Raw genomic sequence first — 19321 nt, forward strand, 5'->3', positions numbered from 1 at the left:
GTTTTTTTAACATAGTCCAAAACTGAAATATTCCCAATTTCGCAAGAAAATTGTAATTAAATAATGTAAAAACACTATTCTGCTAAGAATATCTGAAAACCCCTCAAGTAACGCGGAAAACATGTTTCTGGCCTAATACAGAACTAGTAACAATCGAATTGTCAGTTTTTCCTAAAAAAATCAAAAATTTGAATCAGTGAGCAATTTGGCTATACCTAGGCCATCTACCCCCATTTTACTGAACTAATTATTCCCGCGGCCAAATACGTATAGATTCCTGTGATACTTTCCCCCTCACCAATAACGGGTTCGAGCTACTCTTCCTAGATGACACCAGTGAATTCTAGAAGAAAATGCAATTTGAAAAATTCCACTAAGAGAGTTTATGACCGGATCTGCTTCAAAATTTAATATAAAGAGGAGATCTCTCTGGAACTATAATGAAATGTTTGAATTGAATAGGAAAATTTTTCGAATAGCGAGAGAGAGAAACTAAATTTATTGATCATGTTAATCAAATGGCTATCGACCGCAGTCTTCCAGCCAATACGTTCAAAATGATAATTCATTTGATCTAGAACATTAAGATTGAGTTTCATTGGTAAAAATATTCTACAATCAAACCCCCTTGAAAATTTTAGTATAATGCGGCACCTTAGAAGGTTTTTCATGTTAAATTTCTCCGCATTCCTTTCTGACTGAATTATATTCTCATTCGGTACTTTGAATTTTTACACCGTGATTTTTGTTGATCAACCTTGAAATGCCGCCTGTTAATTTTGGCGTCCTAGGCGACCGCTTACCCCATAACAACGGCCCTGCATTCGACAATTAAAAATCGTATATTTGCCTTAAATCAAAAAGTTAACTTTCTCACCTTTTAACAAATTGAAGGTTTATGGTATAGAGAATAAAAAAACCAAACATAGGTAATAATGTTGTATTAAAAAGATTATAAAATTTCGGTACAAGGGTTTGCTCTTGTTACTACAGAAATATAAACCTTGAGGAATTTATGTTACGTTTAGGGTTGTTGTCACGAAAGTTACAATTCACATCTATAAAGCGAAAGGGTTCATCCTTTACATCAGAAGATTCGAAATCTCATCATTTTCCATGTAACTTCCCAATATTCGAAATATGATTTTCTTATAAATTAAGTGGCAGTGGAAACTTGGTTGATATTCCGAAGACACTTATAGACCCACGAGGGAGTCAGGTCAATCATATTTTACTCAAAATTGATGATGAACTGAGTTCAATGAGATTCATAAAGGTATCAAGCTTTCAACATTTTTTCATTGGAATAACGATATTAATGATATTCAAAATAAATGTTCGTAAATACACAAAATTGGTAGTCTTTACTCTTAGAAAATTAGACTGAATTGAAATTTTCATAGAACTGATCCATTTAAAAATACGTATTATCAACAATTAGTTTGCAGGACCTCTGCCGATACTATTTTGCAATCAAAAACTAAAAGAGTACAGCCTTCTAATTTCACATGTTGGAAGTTTTGATACCTTATTGATTACAGAAAATGATCCAGGTAAAAAAAAGGTAATATCGAACCTAACACATTATAAAAATGAGTAATGAACGTTTTCAAAATAAATGTTGAGAAATCTTTTCCATTACATCCTTTTTGTCTACTATAAATTGATATATTTGTGCAAAACATACGAATGTATGATGTTATTATGTGAACATTAATATAAGTTGATGGGTATGTCTTAAAGTGGAAAAATTCATAGTAAAACATTTTGAGAGATGACAAGTTTCCCTAATTATCACCTAAAAAATTTACACTAAAAAATCAGTCATTTGCATTATGTTCCTATGTCTAATAATGCATCATTTTTGAACGGCTCCTGTCCCATAATTCAGTCGAGTTATTATACTTGGCATATTTGGCTCTTAACCGGTTTGTTTTGATCTTCGTAAGACATTCAAAACATTTTGATTACACTGGTAAAAGTGTTATTTTTCTTCATTATAGCCTTCGAAATGTAAGCTTCAATAAAAGATCTATAAAAACTTCATATCAAACTTTGCTAGATGCACTATTTCTAGGTAGATAGACAATCAAATGGCTATTCTAGAGATGTGATAAGTTCTGTTTAAAGTCATAAAAACTTGATATTGACTGTTTTACTTTCTGCATCCGATTATTACTTATCACCTTATCAAGTTTATGTTTGTACAAAATTGGGTTACCCAAAATTGAATGCTTCATTGAAAGGAAACTCATTTGTAAGTAATAACTTAATAGGCATTTTGTTAAAAGGAAATTGCAATGCTAGTATAAAAGTAACATTATTGATGGTGTCAATTCCTAAGTTTTCAACTTATACTTTTAATTTATGGGTTTTCCTCAAGTAATGAATAAAACTGAATGACAAATTACCATTACTTGGTTCTTCACTTAAGAACCTCATTCAAATGACAAATGCCAGTTTTCCAATAAGAAATAATAGTAGGTAGTATTTTTTTCATACTGGAGGTTCTATCAGTGAATAACAAAATTATCAACTGATCAATAACTTAAAGAGGGGTCATTAACCTTCATATTTCAAACTTCATCTTATCCAGTTTCTCCATGCTTCTCATTGTATAGCCTTAGCAGATCCATGGCATCTTTAGCTTGTCTTTTTTCTGATAAAAACCTACCAGACGCCTCTTTCAGTTGTTCGAGAAATATTTTATCAGGGAAAGTAATATCAGTGATTGAATCTGGATCCATATCAGACAGCATTTCTAATTCTGCACCTCCAAGTAGAGAAACATTGCATAGGTTATGCTTCAATTTGCCAACTAGACCAACCAGCTCATTGCCTCCTTTAGCATTATCCAGTTGATCGACGCTTATATTAAACGGAATGGAAACAGGAGACCATTTTTCGTCCTTTGTCAAAATCATAAGACTTGTATGCGGCTCTAATGTAGCAAAATATTCTTCATCGTCAATCTCTGTACCGTCCGACTCCAATACAATAGTAATTTCACCCTCAACATTGAGCTTTTCATTTACTTTTGAGCAAAGATCTTCCAGTGACAAGGCAACAACACCCTTTCTTGGGTCTCTGGAGCTGTTCGTGATTTTGAATGGTTTACCGCCTTGATTGTTAGTATCCATAGTTTTCAAATACGAGAAATCGATTTGGGGTTAAATTGACACTTACTCGAACGAGTTGCTTTGATGAAAATGCTATAGTATTGTTGTTATTGTCTTTCTTATAAAACCATCCACCCACCAGCATTCACACCCTGTTTTGAGGTTAAGATTAAATATTTCGAAATGGGCGTAATTCCAGTGCTGCCAATCTAATGAAGCAAATCAGTACGTTTTCTAAAAGGAGAAATTTTGGTGTCTACTGCATTAGAAACTTCAAAAGAAACATTTTCAAACTTGATTTCTCTACTAATTCTTTTCAATAATAGTTACCAAGCATCATGCAAACTTTTCAAAGGAGAATATCAATTATTTTAAAGTAGAGTGAGTTTGGTCAGTTCAGTAGTTACCTATTTCATTGCTAAAGATCTGACTTGATTTCCACCCACATAGTTTTCTTATAGCGCTCACATCGAATTCCTCTCTTAATATGTATAGCGCTACCTACGGAAGAAGAGGGAAGTTTGGCCAATCTCCACTTCGTTTGGTTTTCGTTTGATATAATCCAAACAATGAATGAGCTTTGCCTTAAATGGGAACTATGAAGTATTAATCCTGACAAGAAAGATTATCTGTAGCTGTCAACTCAAGATTCATTTGCAGTAAGGGCAATTTGGGAGCTATTGTTATGTATTCATGATATTATGTAAGTTCATACAATTCAGATATAGGCAAGTGTTTTTGTTGCCCTATTGTTCGTTCGTCTTATTCATGATAATTGTCTATTGTTAATTATTGGGCGCAGACAATAAAGCACTGTAAAATACGTGTGAAATGATGAAAGCAAGATTCACAATGATAAATATCTAAATAGAATGAATTAATGCAAGATTGCAGAGTTGAATGGGGACAAATATTGGTGATATTTAGGCACAAAATCGATAATGAATGCATTCATATTAGTGTAGTGTTTCCTGAAGCTGGAATGATATTAAATTTTGCCAAAAATCATGTTAATAAAAACCTCATATATTATTGAGTGCATCAAGATATGTTATTTTCATCATAAAAATAGTTTCTGTGATACATTTTCATTGATAAATAAAAAACACATAAGTGACACTTATGGTTACTTTACGCTGAACCTGAAAATACTGATGTATTGATAAAATAATATTGGGATTGATAATTAGGGTAATTTTTAAAAGCGTTTCTCTCTATTTTCAAATATAAAATCAATATATTTCATGTTTTGAGAAGGAAAAATATTGCTGATTATTTACGGGTACATACTATTTTATAACTTTATCCACATATTTACTGTACAAATCTTGGTATAGTTCAATTCTCCTGCTCTCAACGGACATTCAAAAAAAATATTTACAGATCACTAGGAATAATGTGAAATATTACAGGAATTTAATTCAAATACATTAATATTGTTACTTGTTTAGAAATCCAATGAGAAATCATTGTCAACATTTCAATGAAAATCTAGACACCATCACTCAAGAAAAACTCGTATAATAAATTAAAAACATTTACAGATCCATCAATCACGCTCTGATCCATCCAGAATCAGCTCCAAACGGAAAAATGTCGTCATTTCCCGAAGTCTTAAGTTTGGCACATAACACATTCCTGAACCCACCCTCAGAATCATTCTATACGACATTCAATACAACCGTGACGAACCACAGAATCGAATCACCTCACCTGCGAACCCGACGGCCTCGGTTGAAACGAACTACGATCGCTCTCGTACGAAGCCCTCTTAACCTCAGAATCTAGGGGAAAATCAAAATCCGGGACGGCAAGACGCCGTCGCAACGCATTCCAATCGTCGATTTTAGGCGCCAACACGTGATCAGAGTTGGTTTTGTAGCTGGCTAAAGCTCCGTTCGGGTCTACGTAGCCTGTTTCGAAGAGTGGTGGCTCGTAGTAGGTCGAAGGTTGATTGGGTTCTTCTTCTTGGTTTTGGTCTTGGTAGTTTGCTTCGTTGGGTGGTTGGAAGCTAAGGTACCTACCAGACAAGTTGTTCTTACCGGGAGGCAAAAGACCTACTTCGTCTGGCAAGGGGGAGGTAGATTCAACGGACGTAGGGTAGTTTGGGATGGTTGCAGCGAAGTTTGACTCGAAATTGACGGATCTTCTGGTCGTGGCTTGTTCCAACTCCTTGTATTGGTTCCGTAAATCTTCCAAAGGAGGCAGCAGACCTACTCCGTCCGGTATAGGTGAAGTAGCCTCAACTGACAGTGGGTACACAGGGGTGGTAGCCTTGAAATTCGACACGAAATTAACCTTAGCAATTTCTTCTTCTCCCACCACTGACGAAGGTGCCGACAGCTCCAAGTTGTCCAACTTAAGGGATTCGTCTACGAACGGAGGATACACTGGAGTCGTAGCCTTAAACTTCGACTCAAAATTCACCACAACCGGGGATTCCCCTGTTCTGTTATTCACAACAGCATTGTCGCTCTGCGCTTGCAGAGCAGGCGGTGACAGCTCCAAGTTATTCAGCTTAAGGGTCTCGTCGACGAAGGTAGGATAGACGGGTGTTGTAGCCTTGAACTTAGATTCGAAATTCACTACAACCGGAGATCCCCCAGTTTTATCTTCTATGACGACGTTGTCGCTCTGTGACTGCAGGATGGGCGGTGACAGTTCCAGGTTGCTCAACTTTAGGGACTCATCGACGAACGTTGGATACACTGGAGTCGTAGCCTTGAACTTAGACTCGAAATTGACAGGTACTGAAGTGTCTTCTTCTTGCGCGTATTCTGTGCTCTGCAGGTTGTTAATGTCTTCTATCCTTACTCCGGGAGGCTGGTTTTTGGGCGGAACCAGAGCCAGATCGTTCAGTTTCAAGGCTTCGTCTACAACTTTCGGATAAACTGGAGTTGTCGCCTTGAAGTTCGATTGGTAGTTAACCTGCTGGTTGTTGCCGAGTCTATTCACAAGCTGTTGATCTTGACGTCTGGAAAATTGCGTTTTGGCATCTTGCACGCTGTACTCCGTGGACCAACTGCTCGGCACCCTGTTCTGCTCCTCGGAGTTGGCTGGGATGGCGTTGGAGTCTTCAGGGGGTCTCTGGAACACATTCTCAGTCTTGTCGAGGTCGATGGCAGTGTAGTCTGGTCTGGGAGTCCTCTGAAATGAGCTCAGACCACTCTCTCCTACGAAAGGCGTTTCCTTCTGGCCTATGAGGAGGTTGGTGTTGTATTGGCTCTCCGATCTGCTGCAGTTCACCATGAACCAGTGATCGCAGATCAGCATTCTCTGTTGGAAGAGTGTAGCGTTGGGGCAGGTGAAGCTGAACCTCCGGCCTAGGCCATCGCACATGTGGTACACCTGGAAACACAGCGATAAGTCCAATTTTCGGATAATATGGCATAGAGAAATAATTGATAGAAAAATTAGAGAGGACGATGAAAAGAAAACATTCCAGCATTTTTGGATGAATAGTGCTCGTTATCCATGCGTAGATCAAAATAATTCGTAAGATAGTAATATTACAAGAATAATCTACTGGGGAGGACTGAGAGGACTACAATTGGTAGTTTTTTCTGGTTGATATAATCAATAATTTTTTTCTTGAAAAAGCAGTAGTATTTCCGGACAAAGAAATGTTATTAAAATATATTATAATGGGTGTTTTTTTTAGAGCTATAGAACTTTAAATTGCAATAAAACAACGATGAATTATTCGATTGACACGAATTTTATTTAGCCGCAAGATAATCTTGTGGCATTACATTTTAAATATGATTTCTGGCATATGACCGACACGGCTGACTCGGATGTAGTCCAATCAATCTGGACGTCCAATTTACGATGACTTTTTCCAACATTTGTGGCCGTATATCGGCAATAACACGGAGAATGTTGTCTTCCAAATGATCTGGAGTTTGTGGCTTATCCGCATAGACCAATGACTTTACTTAGCTCACAGAAAGTAGTCTAGCGGTGTTAAATCACAAGATCTTTTAGGACAATTCACAGGTCCAAAACGTGAAATTAGGCGGTCACCAAACGTGTCTTTCAATAAATCGATTGTGGCACGAGCTGTGTGACATGTTGCGCCATCTTGTTGGAACCACAGCTCCTGGACATCATGGTTGTTCAATTCAGGAATGAAAAAGTTAGTAATCATGGCTCTATACCGATCACCATTGACTGTTACGTTCTGGCCATCATCGTTTTTGAAGAAGTACGGACCAATGATTCCACCAGCCCAAAAAGCGCACCAAACAGTCAGTTTTTCTGGATGTAACGGTGTTTCGACATACACTTGGGGATTAGCTTCACTCCAAACGCGGCAGTTTTGTTTGTTGACGTAGCCATTCAACCAGAAGTGCGCTTCATCGCTAAACAAAATAAAATGGACGCAGTGCGCGATACGTATTCCGCACAGAACCATTATTTTCGAAATAAAATTGCACTATTTGCAAGCGTTGTTCAGGCGTGAGCCTATTCATGATGAATTGCCAAACCAAACTGAGAATAAATCACTTGACAGCTGTTAAATCGGTCGCCATCTTGAACAGTAATGCCAACTTATATACCGCGAAAAAAACACCCGTTAGTTATCTATCAACGTTGCGTTGCAGCGGTGATCTGCAATAATTGTTCTAATACTTTCTAGGGTTACTTTGATCGACTTCTGTATAATTGAACTTCTCCGTTACAGTCAATCATAATACCTACCAATAAAATAAAATACTCGCTAAATTCCGAGATAGATGACGCGATGATACAGTCGAGAGGAACATTCTTTCGGGTTATAAAACAAAGTTGATCAATAGCCCGTATAAAAACTTCAAGGTTGGAGGTCAACATTTTAGTTGTTTAGCCGGTGGAATCTTCAAAATGAATGCATGAATAATAAAACCGTTGTTTCGATAATGGAGAATAAGAATTTCATATCATATTCATATGTAAAGTATCCAATAAAAATCGAGGACAATGAAACAAATATCCGAATTTATGGTTGAAATTCAGAGTCAACACCACATTTGGCAACATATCTCATTGCATGCAATCGGAATAATTTTGTTAATTGAACCTCCAGACATTCCATCGAAATTCTTTCAAAATATTCTGGCTATACGCTCTATTAGTGATGACGTCACACACCGCCATTTTTGGTTCTCCTGTCAGTGTTCGGAATCCAAACAAACGAATTGTCATTCAAATTAGTACGTTGTCGTTGAAGAAATTGGCTTATTTTGATAAATAAGATTATTTAAGGAACGATTTTACTATTAATTGATAGACAGAAGGCAAGAGATTAATGCCAGTAAGTTCGAACTTGAAGTTCAACTAATAAACACGGCTTTATACAAAATCTGGGGAATGATACAGGATTCAAACTTACTGGTATTAACCTCGTTCCTTCTGTCTATCAATTAATACTGAAATCGTTTCTCAAATACTCTTATTTGTGAAAATAAGCAAATTTCTTCAACGACACCGTACTAATTTGAATGACAATTTATTTGTTTGGATTCCGAACACTGACAGGAGAACCAAAAATGGCGGTGTGAGACGTCACACTAATAGAGCGTATTCTTGTGGTTTATACTTTTCTATGAATCTATAAATTAAATGAAATGGATCCTTACCTGACAACCTGTACCAACATCGGCATAGTAACCAGAAACTCTTCCTTCACATGAAAATGATGACCTTATCTGTAAAACATAAATAATATTGCATTCACAACTCTCAATAATGATATAATTATCTACATATAAAACAACCAAGATGAAATAATCAGACAAAATTCGAATTTGAATACAAGTCAATACGATTATTACATCATTCTTTTTTTTTTCGATCGACAATACCTGTGACTAAATGAGATAACCAGCCTGTATATTAAACGAACTTTGAGGAGATATAAATAACAACCATCAGGTAGTCAAGTTCACATATTATCCCTCATCTTGGTGATCATCAGCTAAATAATTAATTGAAATTTGTCGTTATTATCCACAGCATCCGATAATAATAAGCATCGGTTGAGGTGCTGTCGACCTTGAGTGTCATAATAGGACGATCGTACTGCTATTATCGACTGCGATTGTTCGACATGCCAATTAATAAATCACGTAGTAGTAAAAAGTTCAATCACTTCATTTCCAGTTCTACAAAGAACATCGCGCACTCTATGTTCTCGGTAGAGACATCTGTGATCTTCAAAGTACGACTTTGTGGACGGTAATTTTCGCACTTTCCCAACGTTCATTGAGTCGTCGGCAATTTAAAGATTAAGGTCAGCCTAGCAATGGATCTCGGCCATTACTACTCCTCTTATCTTGATGATCGACTTTTGCATGTCTTTTGTAAGTTGTTACGACTGACACTTGTTTTCAAACACTCAATTCGGCTCAAATCATATAACGGTTCGTTGAACAATAACAGTGATTAGTTTGCGAAATAGCAACTCTTCCAGAAGTCATAGAATTCAATCTGATCAATGAAATACCGATTTTTCTTTGCGGTAGGAACCTGAAAAGAACGTTATCTTCATCTTTGAGGAAAAAGCTTTGACTGTAATACGAATCAATTGAATATTCTCGCTCTATTCAAAGCCATCATTTAATTTGTTTAACCATTTAGATAAAAGCGATTGTAGATAAATGAAAAAGTTGATTAATACCGGCGTAATTCTATATTTGAACGTTTTTATTCACCTTGATTGGGAAGGTGTGCTTCCATGATGCATACAGAATGATCAACATCACGTTTCAGTAATTTTCCCATAAGTAGCTTAATGAATAGCGGAGAAATTGATCAATTATGATTTTTCTATGGTCAATAATGTAAGGAGAATGTCAGACATTTGTAACCCGCAAATGTCAATTTCCGTTAAACCAACCTAGAGATCATTTCACAGAACACAATAGCAAGTTACATTAAGTATTCGAAGATATCGATGGAACAGAAAAAAAAAGGTCAAATTTTGACTCATGAATATTTATCATTCTCATGCATTTCAAAGAGGATAATTATATAATCTGGGTTCCCACCCAATTGCGAGGAATGTTATAATGGATTTTAAGACGAGGAAATACAGAATGTAACTCCATATTAATCACGATTCTATGTCAGGAGAAGAGATTGGGATCTGAATAACAGAAACAGGCGTAACAGCGTCGAAAATCACGAAGTGGCAAAAATGTGAACTGAAATAAGACCACAGATTTTATCGGGGTACAGATGAAATCGGCCATAGATGGGATGTGAAAGATATGATGAGATCATTTTACGGACTCGCCAAATAACGAAGGTATTCGCCTCGTTGCATAACCAAAGATGGCATTTCAGTATCATCCCACATAGCAGCATTTCTCACCTTGAAATCATCACGTGCTGGTCTTGTTTCAACATTTTTGTCTCGGACGGGGGTTCTCTGTGGTGACAATGTCGTAAACGGATTTTCGATGGTTGTTAAAAAGTGTCAACGTCAATGGCTATGAAAAAGTGTCAAATATCCGTTTAGATTATAGAGTAATGTTTATATTCTGAGGTTTTGATGAAGATGTACCTATGCAAAGTCTGGCATTGGCTCTTATTTGATTTTGTATTTATATTATTTTCTGTTAGAAATCTTTGAAAGATTTTTCAAAAATAGAGACTAGATATTTTAATCTGAAATGATCATGAAATTTTATATTATTCTCAAATAAACTTTTACGTCGTATACTCACTTCCAAGAATAATACTTCACAAGATATTGTCAACAGAGTGAATCATAAAATTGCGTGGGGTTTTCTTGTAAAATTTTTTGAATTCTTCGAAAATGACTATCGTAAAATACCGATTTACAATTCATAAGTGAAAGTGTATTCTTGATGTTTTATCAATACAAACCCACACAAAACAGTATAAGACACATTGTTGCATGTGCATAATAACTTAGCTACCAATAAGATCTATAAAATGTTCTATGAGTATTTTTTTAGTATGATGACAGTTGGTGACATTTCAGCTATTTTAAAGTTGAATTTGGCTAGAAACCTGAAACACACTGGGTCATTTTCATCTGAATGAGACAACCTGTTCAAAACTGTGAAAAGAAGAAGAAAAAGAAGACACTGATCTCTGTTGAACATAGAGTTTTATTTATAGCGTGAATTCGGCCTTCACCCGTTGTAAAATAAAACCGTGTAACCTGAAACCATAAATTTCCATCAGGTCCAAGCCCCTTCTTCTCACGATGTCCAAGCCTAATACAATAAACAACGCAACAATTTGTTACATCTTCATCTGTACGGCATCCTAACGACTCAATTTCCATAAACCAGGCATGAAGAATCCGTAAAATTTCTAGTTCAGTGTTAAACGCATCCGTGACTTCAGGGTGGCACGAAGGTCTGCATAACAAAGGCATCGAAGGCAATCTTTTGACTTTTAAAGCACAATAGGTGGCTGTGGAGAACGCAGCAATAGAAGAATCGAACACACTTATGTCAGACAATAATTCCAATTCGCACTTTGCATGTTTCGCAACGAAGATAAAGAAATTTTCGACAGCCAATGTCACGGCAAGAAGATAGTAGGCGCCAATCATGGAACGCACCTCCAACGGACCATAGATGAGATAATTCATTAGTATCCGAATGAGAGAATCTATGGTTCACCACTGATTTCAAAGAAGGGGGGAAAATCACTGAAAAGGTTTCATAGAATTTAAAGGGTAGGTTCCGTTTAAGATAATGATTTTGTTAAAATTTCATTTCAAGTTTTGATTAAAAAAAACAGAAATGTTGTTTTTATTTTCATTTGAAATGAATTTCCATCGGGTAAAATTATTTTCCAATTAACACCCACCTTGAAAAAATAATCATTGATAGAATTATTTCATAAAGAAAATAAATGAAGTCATCAAATTTCGTTAGACTACTTCCGTTTCGTTATTTGAGAATAGGAGATTCGGAAATATAAATTCTATTGATACTTAATGATCGTTTGTAGAAATTATCGCGTACAAGAAACACGCGTGAGTAGGTACCTCACATTTATTATCTATGTTCGACGTCCTTTGAAATATTTGATTATACCTCATCATATCCCCAGTTATCATAATTGAAGCATTTGACACTTGCACACAGAAGATTTTCTATGCTCGAGAAAAAATCACAGTAATCACCTCAATCACCGCATAGTTAGTTCGTTCGTTAGGTAATATGAGTATAATTTGAATTATTACCTGACTTTCCATTCGAAATATCACAAATGAATTATGTGGTGAATTTTTGAGGGCAATCAGTTATGCTAATGTAATTCCCCATTTGACGAAATCGATATAATACACCGTTATTTGCGAAAAATCACAATTTAGAATTACGTTATCACGGGATTCCTTTCTATGCTCCAGCCTCATTTTTTGACATTCCTCAACTTTTGACGTAATATTCTGAGAGGATAATGATATGTGATTAGTCTAGAAAGAATCCAAGATGCTTTGTGAAATATGAAAAATTGGAAAATCAAGTCATCGTTAAATATGATGCATAATAAGGTTTTTTCTTGAATATTGGTAGTTCCTCGACCTTCACTCTTTGATCTTAATTTTAATTCTATGGTTGATCCAAAAACGAACTGTAATCGAACACAGAAATGTGATAGCCCAACAATTAAAGTCTTGCGAAACACGGTATAAGAATGATTCAAACGTTCTCGCAAAATTTCCTATCCGGTTCCTTTTCTTAATCATCGTCGATGGCCGAGTCCAATTCTTAGAACGGACCGGAATCTCCAAAACCGGCAGATCTCGAGAAAAACCCACGTTGCCAATCTGGAACCCGGTCCAATTCCGTGACTATACCGAATGTGACCCGCGGTTCACAGAAAAGCGAACGCTACGTGACGAAAATAGATCCTATATATATCGTAGATCGTTCTGTGAATCACATTCCTGGCGTTCATTAACTTCTGTGGCGGCGTGTTGAAATTATTTAAATCATGTGACGAGGATGATCTCATGGCATTTTGATCCGAACTCGCTAAACGACTAAGATGAGGATGCTAGGCCGATAGGCAAAAACTCCTAATTTGAATATAGGATGTTTTTTATGGATGTTATCAGATATAAAACGATAAGCAAATATTGGGAGCCGCGTGTTTGGGTTTTATTAAAATTTATGGCGTAATCTTGATGGATGACAAGGATGCCAGGTATTTGCAGTTTGCATACAGCGCCTTTTAGCAATACAGTTCTTCTTCTTCTTCCATTCTCAGTCTCGTTTGACATTGCATCGACAACTAGGGTTCTTCTCTTCGTATAAGAATATGAACCTAAAGCTACCTTTAGAAACCATATTTTCACCTTCCTATTATAAAAATTTGATTAGAAGAAGTTTCATGGATATTCTTTGAATATAAACCATAAACAAATATCCTCGTAACGTTTTTAACTAAGATTTATGGCGTATCCATAATCTTGATGGCTCACAAGGATGCCAGATTTGGAGTTTGCACAGCACCTTTTAGCTATACGGTGGTACGTTCCACTATCTATAAAAGTTCTTCTTCTTCCTTTGTGAGATTGTAGTCTTCTATATAAAAACATTTCAATCTTTTAGACAAACAAAAAATTTGGCCAATTAGCAGCAAAATTGGACATTCGTTTATGATCCTATACCTAAATATTACTCATACTGTGCTATTCATAGAAGTTCTTCTTCTTCTTTTTCCGTTCTTGTCCGCGTTTAGAAATTTATCGACAATTCATTTCCTCTCAGATTTATATGGCGAGGAAAACATGTGTGGATGTTCTTCCCATCTTTGTTTCAAATGCCACGACAGGTGTTTTTTAACCACGTCACCATTGCCTTCAATTGAGCTGTGTATCACCGTGAATAATTGACATTTACCATTTTGATCGTCACACTGTGTCGTCTTCATTTAGAATTTAGATCATCCAAGTGTGCTACCCGTGACACACTGCTGAAGCCAAGGTTTTTGCTAGGATTAACTCGTTTGTAAGACACCGAAATCGGAATATCTTATTCCGAATGTGTCATAGAAGATGATTAAGTTGGTTCTCCTGTCACCAGATAACCAGTAATCATAGAGTTATGATTATACAAAACTGGTGGAATACGCATAAGTTGTCCTGTCAAAAATTTTGCACAGTTGATTTGGGAAATATGAAAAGCATCTAATCTAATCGATTCCATAATAATATTTTTATTTTCAACCAAATTTTCGTACATTAGGTCTAATGTCAATGGCTTCTCTCCACCATAGAATCAAAACTAAACTTCATCAGGGTTCCCACCCTGCTAATCATAGAACCATTCAAATTTTTCTCTTGAGAAGGTTCACAGATGCGGGCAAAACCTGTTAGCCGTGATGCGAACCACAGAACCGTATCAAATAAGTGGGCGAGGATTAAAATGGCTACATAATTGGTACTTAGCAGCTATGCGGATCTAGAAATTAAATTAGCTCGATGTTCTCGACCTTTGCATCTCGAGGAAGAATCCATAAAAAATTCATATCTAATAATAATATGCTCGTGTATAAGATCAGAATTTAGTGATGACACTGTCGTTTTTGAGCCTGTTATTAATGTTGAAATTTCGGCATAATCACCTAGCATTTACATCTGATTTGTCGCCTAGATTATTCTAAACATATACGAGGGAGGACAGTAATTAGAATGACTGAATTGGACATAAAATACCTTATTTTAACGGATCGTTTACATCATTGTGTAATATTTAAATGCCGAACAATAAATTTCAATCCTAATGCAATCTTATTGCAATCGTTAAATTTTCTTTAATGTTTATAAAATAATTGAACTTGTTTCGAGAGTAATTGAAGAAATGGTATTTTGTAGTGAGAAGATGAGAATTATGGTTTTCGAATGATGTTAAGGATCATTGATAGATAGATCCTATCTCTGTGATTAAGTCAGATAGATTATCTATCTCTGTGATTAAGTTTATTTGTAACAGAGCGTTCTCAAATAAACATTATTATTATTATTGTATAATAGGTTATTTGAAAGATTTTTAAATCTTCTGAGATTACTCAGTCATTATTGAGCACAGAAAAAGTGGATGTTTCATTTTGAATAGGCCGCAACCTATAAGCGGCTGTCATTTTTGAAGCTTTCATATTTTGACATTTGACAAGTAAGAACTACGCCATTACTAATAATGGAATATACACGATTCAACAACGCATTGAAATTGTTGAAATTTACTAAAGAAATCGTGAAAAATTTGCAATCACAGTTAGCAAATCTAAAGCACTTTTGGGTCGTCATGAAGCACCTTATCGGCCGGCAATAGAGAATCAGGTGGACAAATTTGAGCTGTTGGAACAAGTTAGTGATATGAAGAATCGAAACCTTGTGTGTCGCTCAAGAGTTGCACATTTTCAAATTTCAAATTGGACTGAGAATATTGCTGCTGTAGTTCGTAGTGTTGACGAAAACCCTGATTTTTATTCCTCGTCTATCTTGTGATCTAGGTTAGTCCATTTTCAAGTTGGTCTTGAGATTAAGGCATTCCACAATACCAGGATCGTCTATTCAACTTGGAAATTGATAATATTTTATGGCCGGAATTTATGTGGACGACGTTTATTTTCAACAAAACGGCGATACATGCCACACAAGCAGGAAAATTGAATTTGGACTCATAAAACCACAATTTTTATCTTCAAATTAACGATCTCATGATAGTTATTGAAATTTTAAAGCTCAAATCCAGATTTTTAGCCTTCAGAGTGATAGGATCTTATTTTGGAATTGGGAGAATAAGTGAAATAAAGCTTCAAAATTTTCACAGCAAATGTCGTGTAGGTAGGTATATGAAAATATTGGTTGCTATACTGTGTAATCAAGAAAATGTTGCAAGGCTTAAAATTTTCCGAAATCTATACATAACGATAAATTTCAAGTAATGTATCGATAGGATAACAATAAGAATTTTTACCATAATCAACAGATTAGCAATTAGGAACTCGAAACAAATTACCATCACGTTTTTCAAACTGTTTATTATGAGGTTCTCAATAAAAACTGAGAAAGAAAGAAATGGTGAACTGTCCTGTTGAATTTTCCACTCAATTTTCATATCCTTTATTTCACAAAATGCAGATTATTAGAGGATTCGAATTGAACATAATTAATTTTTTATTAGACAAACAAGACTTCCTCGATGTCAGTTTAAAGCAACACAAAAAAGAGAGCCCACGAAGAGAACCCTGCAGAACCCCATCCATACATAAACTCCGTATTTCTACTTCTAGTTCCAGTCTATCATTTTCAAACGAGTCTTCTTGGATGTCAGTTTAAAACCACATAAAAGGAAGCCACAACGAGAACCCTGAGTAACCCCATCAGTACCCCCTGTTTAACACTTGAAAACCTCGAATCCTGACTACAAAACGAGACCATAAAAGAAGATGTTAACTAAACCTTGACTCCTTTACATAACTAACAACCAATCCCATCTCCTTTCCAGTCACTCAAAAAAAAAAAATCGACACTCACCTGTGCCTCGACCAAAACCAAGCACAGCACAAATCCAACGAAAATCAATCGTCCCGTCATGATGGGAACACCCCGTATACACCAGCAGGCAACACTACACTCGGAGAAGGTGCACTTGCACTACCTGTGAGATATCTGGCGTCGTTCGCGACGAGAAGAACAGAAGAAGCTGGGAAGCGGTGCCGTGGGTCACCAGGTCACGAGGTTCGCGCGACGGAGAAGGGATTCGCAGATCTGGCCCGAGCGTCTGCCGCGGACAATGACAGGATAGCTGATGATGGGGCTTTTCCTATACTCTATGGTGGAAAGGGGTTTTCGTCACCTCCTGGTGTTACGCAGAAGACGTCGAAACCGCTCGTTTGTGATTGTGATACCAGGACGTTTAACAGTTTCCTGTGGTGGTTGGAGACTTCAACGATCGCTTGGAACAGTAACCATTTCAGGAATAAGTGTATGTCTCTATCAGTTCTTTGGAGAATCATGGCCATTCTACTACCATACCTTTTAGAACAAAATTGTGTGGGAAAATCTCAGGATGACGAAGATTTCATGGTTATAAAGGGTGTTTTTTTAGAGCTATAGAACTTTAAATTGCAATAAAACAACGATGGATTATTCGATTGACATGAATTTTATTTATCCACAAGATAATCTTGTGGCATTACATTTTAAATATGATTTCTGGCATATGACCGCCACGGCTGGCTCGGATGTTGTCCAATCTGGACATCCAATTTTCGATTACTTTTTCCAACATTTGTGGCCGTATATCGGCAATAACACGGTGAATGTTGTCTTCCAAATGGTCAAGGGTTTGTGGCTTATCCGCATAGACCAATGACTTTACATAGCCCCACAGAAAGTAGTCTAGCGGTGTTAAATCACAAGATCTTGGAGGCCAATTCACAGGTCCAAAACGTGAAATTAGGCGGTCACCAAACGTGTCTTTCAATAAATCGATTATGACACGAGCTGTGTGACATGTTGCGCCGTCTTGTTGGAACCACAGCTCCTGGACATCATGGTTGTTCGATTCTGGAATGAAAAAGTTAGTAATCATGGCTCAATACCGATCACCATTGACTGTAACGTTCTGGCCATCATCGTTTTTGAAGGAGTACGGACCAATGATTCCACCAGCCCATAAAGCGCACCAAACAGTCAGTTTTTCTGGATATAACGGTGTTTCGACCAGAAGTGCGCTTCATCGCTAAAGGACGTAGTGTGCGATACATATTCCGCACAGAACCATTATTTTCGAAATGAAATTGCACTATTTGCAAGCGTTGTTCAGGCGTGAGTCTATTCATGATGAATTGCCAAACCAAACTGTGAATAAATCACTTAACAGCTGTTAAATCGGTCACCATCTTGAACAGTAATGCCAACTTAAAGTTATATAGCTCAAAAAAAAAACCCTATATTTATTACATAGGCGTACAACTTTGCTTCCGCCGTTTTTTTCCGAAAATCTAGGCTTTATTGTAAAAAATTGGTTCGACACTTATGATTCAAAATATTGTCCATCGCTGGCCACTACTTTCTACCATCTTTCTACCATGGCCGGGATATCCCCATGCTTTTCTGCGCTTGGGATTATCGTAATGAAGCCATTTTTCGTCTCAAATCACAATGCGATGCAGAAATCCCTTTCGTCTTTGCATGGCAAGCAGCTGTTCACAAACAAACGCCGTTCAACATATTTCGGCTTCAACTCGTATGGAACCCAATTTTCTTGTTTCTGAATCATTCCCATGACTTTCAGGCGTTTTGAACTGACTTGTTGCGTCACTCCTAATGATCCTGCCAATTATTGTTGCGTTTGACACGAGTCTTAATTAAGTAATGCCCCCAATTCTGCATCTTCGAAAACCATCTCTCTTCCACCGCCATGCTGGTTTTCGACGTCAAAATCACCGTTCTTGAAGCGTTGGAATCACTCTCGGCACGTTTCTTCACTAATAGTGGTCTCACCATAGGTATTTGAGAGTATTCGATGAGCCTCAGCCGAAGAATTCGTCATATTAAATCTGAAAATTAAAACTTTCCGCAAATGAAGAGAATATGGCTCGTAAGTTGACATGTTTAATGGATAATAACTTTATGATTCAGACACAAATCGACCAATATTTCGATGGCGTTATTTTTACGAATTCCTAAGCTTATTGTGTATTATCAACGATCTTTTTATTTCGACTATCACTTACCGTTACAGCCATGTATTGCGAAATGGCGGAAGCAAAGTTGTATATAATAGTTTTTATTATAACTTCAAAACTAATTGCAATGAAAAACAAATGATGACACCAATGGATTCTAGTGAAAAAAGTGCCTATAGAATGTGTTTGTTTCATGTTTATAGCACCATTAAATAATAAGTTATGAGACTTTTCTCTTCACGCTATTTTCTCTTAAAGCTTGAAAACAGTCGAATTGATAAGAAAGTAGTTTTTACCAAATTAATTCTCTCAAAAATCGAGACCTAAAATGTGCTAGATATTAAATTTTTTCTAGCTAAAATGGAACGCTCAAAAATGACATTCTCTTAAATGAAAGATCCAAATTTGATCCCGTTAAAGAACTGTACCATCGCTGTAGGTCTTCCTCTATCAAATCACAATAATTACTTCATTACGATGTCGCAATATCTGAGATAGAACCTTCAAGGCGACCAGACCAACCC

General features: G+C 36.5%; 2 protein-coding genes across 2 annotated transcripts; both read right to left on the minus strand.

The window, feature by feature from the left end:
- Positions 1-926: 926 nt before the first annotated feature.
- On the minus strand, positions 927-3317 carry LOC123676625 (DNA fragmentation factor subunit alpha-like). The gene has a single exon (XM_045612700.1). It carries the CDS (start codon positions 3138-3140, stop codon positions 2589-2591), a length of 552 nt encoding a protein of 183 aa, XP_045468656.1. The 5' UTR covers positions 3141-3317; the 3' UTR covers positions 927-2588.
- Positions 3318-4443: 1126 nt separating this feature from the next.
- LOC123676624 lies at positions 4444-16895 on the minus strand. Its single transcript, XM_045612698.1, has 3 exons — positions 16639-16895; positions 8741-8809; positions 4444-6467 (listed from the first exon to the last, which is right to left on the minus strand). The coding sequence occupies exons 1-3, from the start codon at positions 16696-16698 to the stop codon at positions 4824-4826; spliced, it is 1773 nt and encodes a 590-aa protein (XP_045468654.1). The 5' UTR covers positions 16699-16895; the 3' UTR covers positions 4444-4823.
- Positions 16896-19321: the final 2426 nt, after the last annotated feature.

Source organism: Harmonia axyridis, chromosome 3 (genome assembly GCF_914767665.1).
Source record: "Harmonia axyridis chromosome 3, icHarAxyr1.1, whole genome shotgun sequence".
Classification (NCBI taxonomy): domain Eukaryota; kingdom Metazoa; phylum Arthropoda; class Insecta; order Coleoptera; family Coccinellidae; genus Harmonia; species Harmonia axyridis.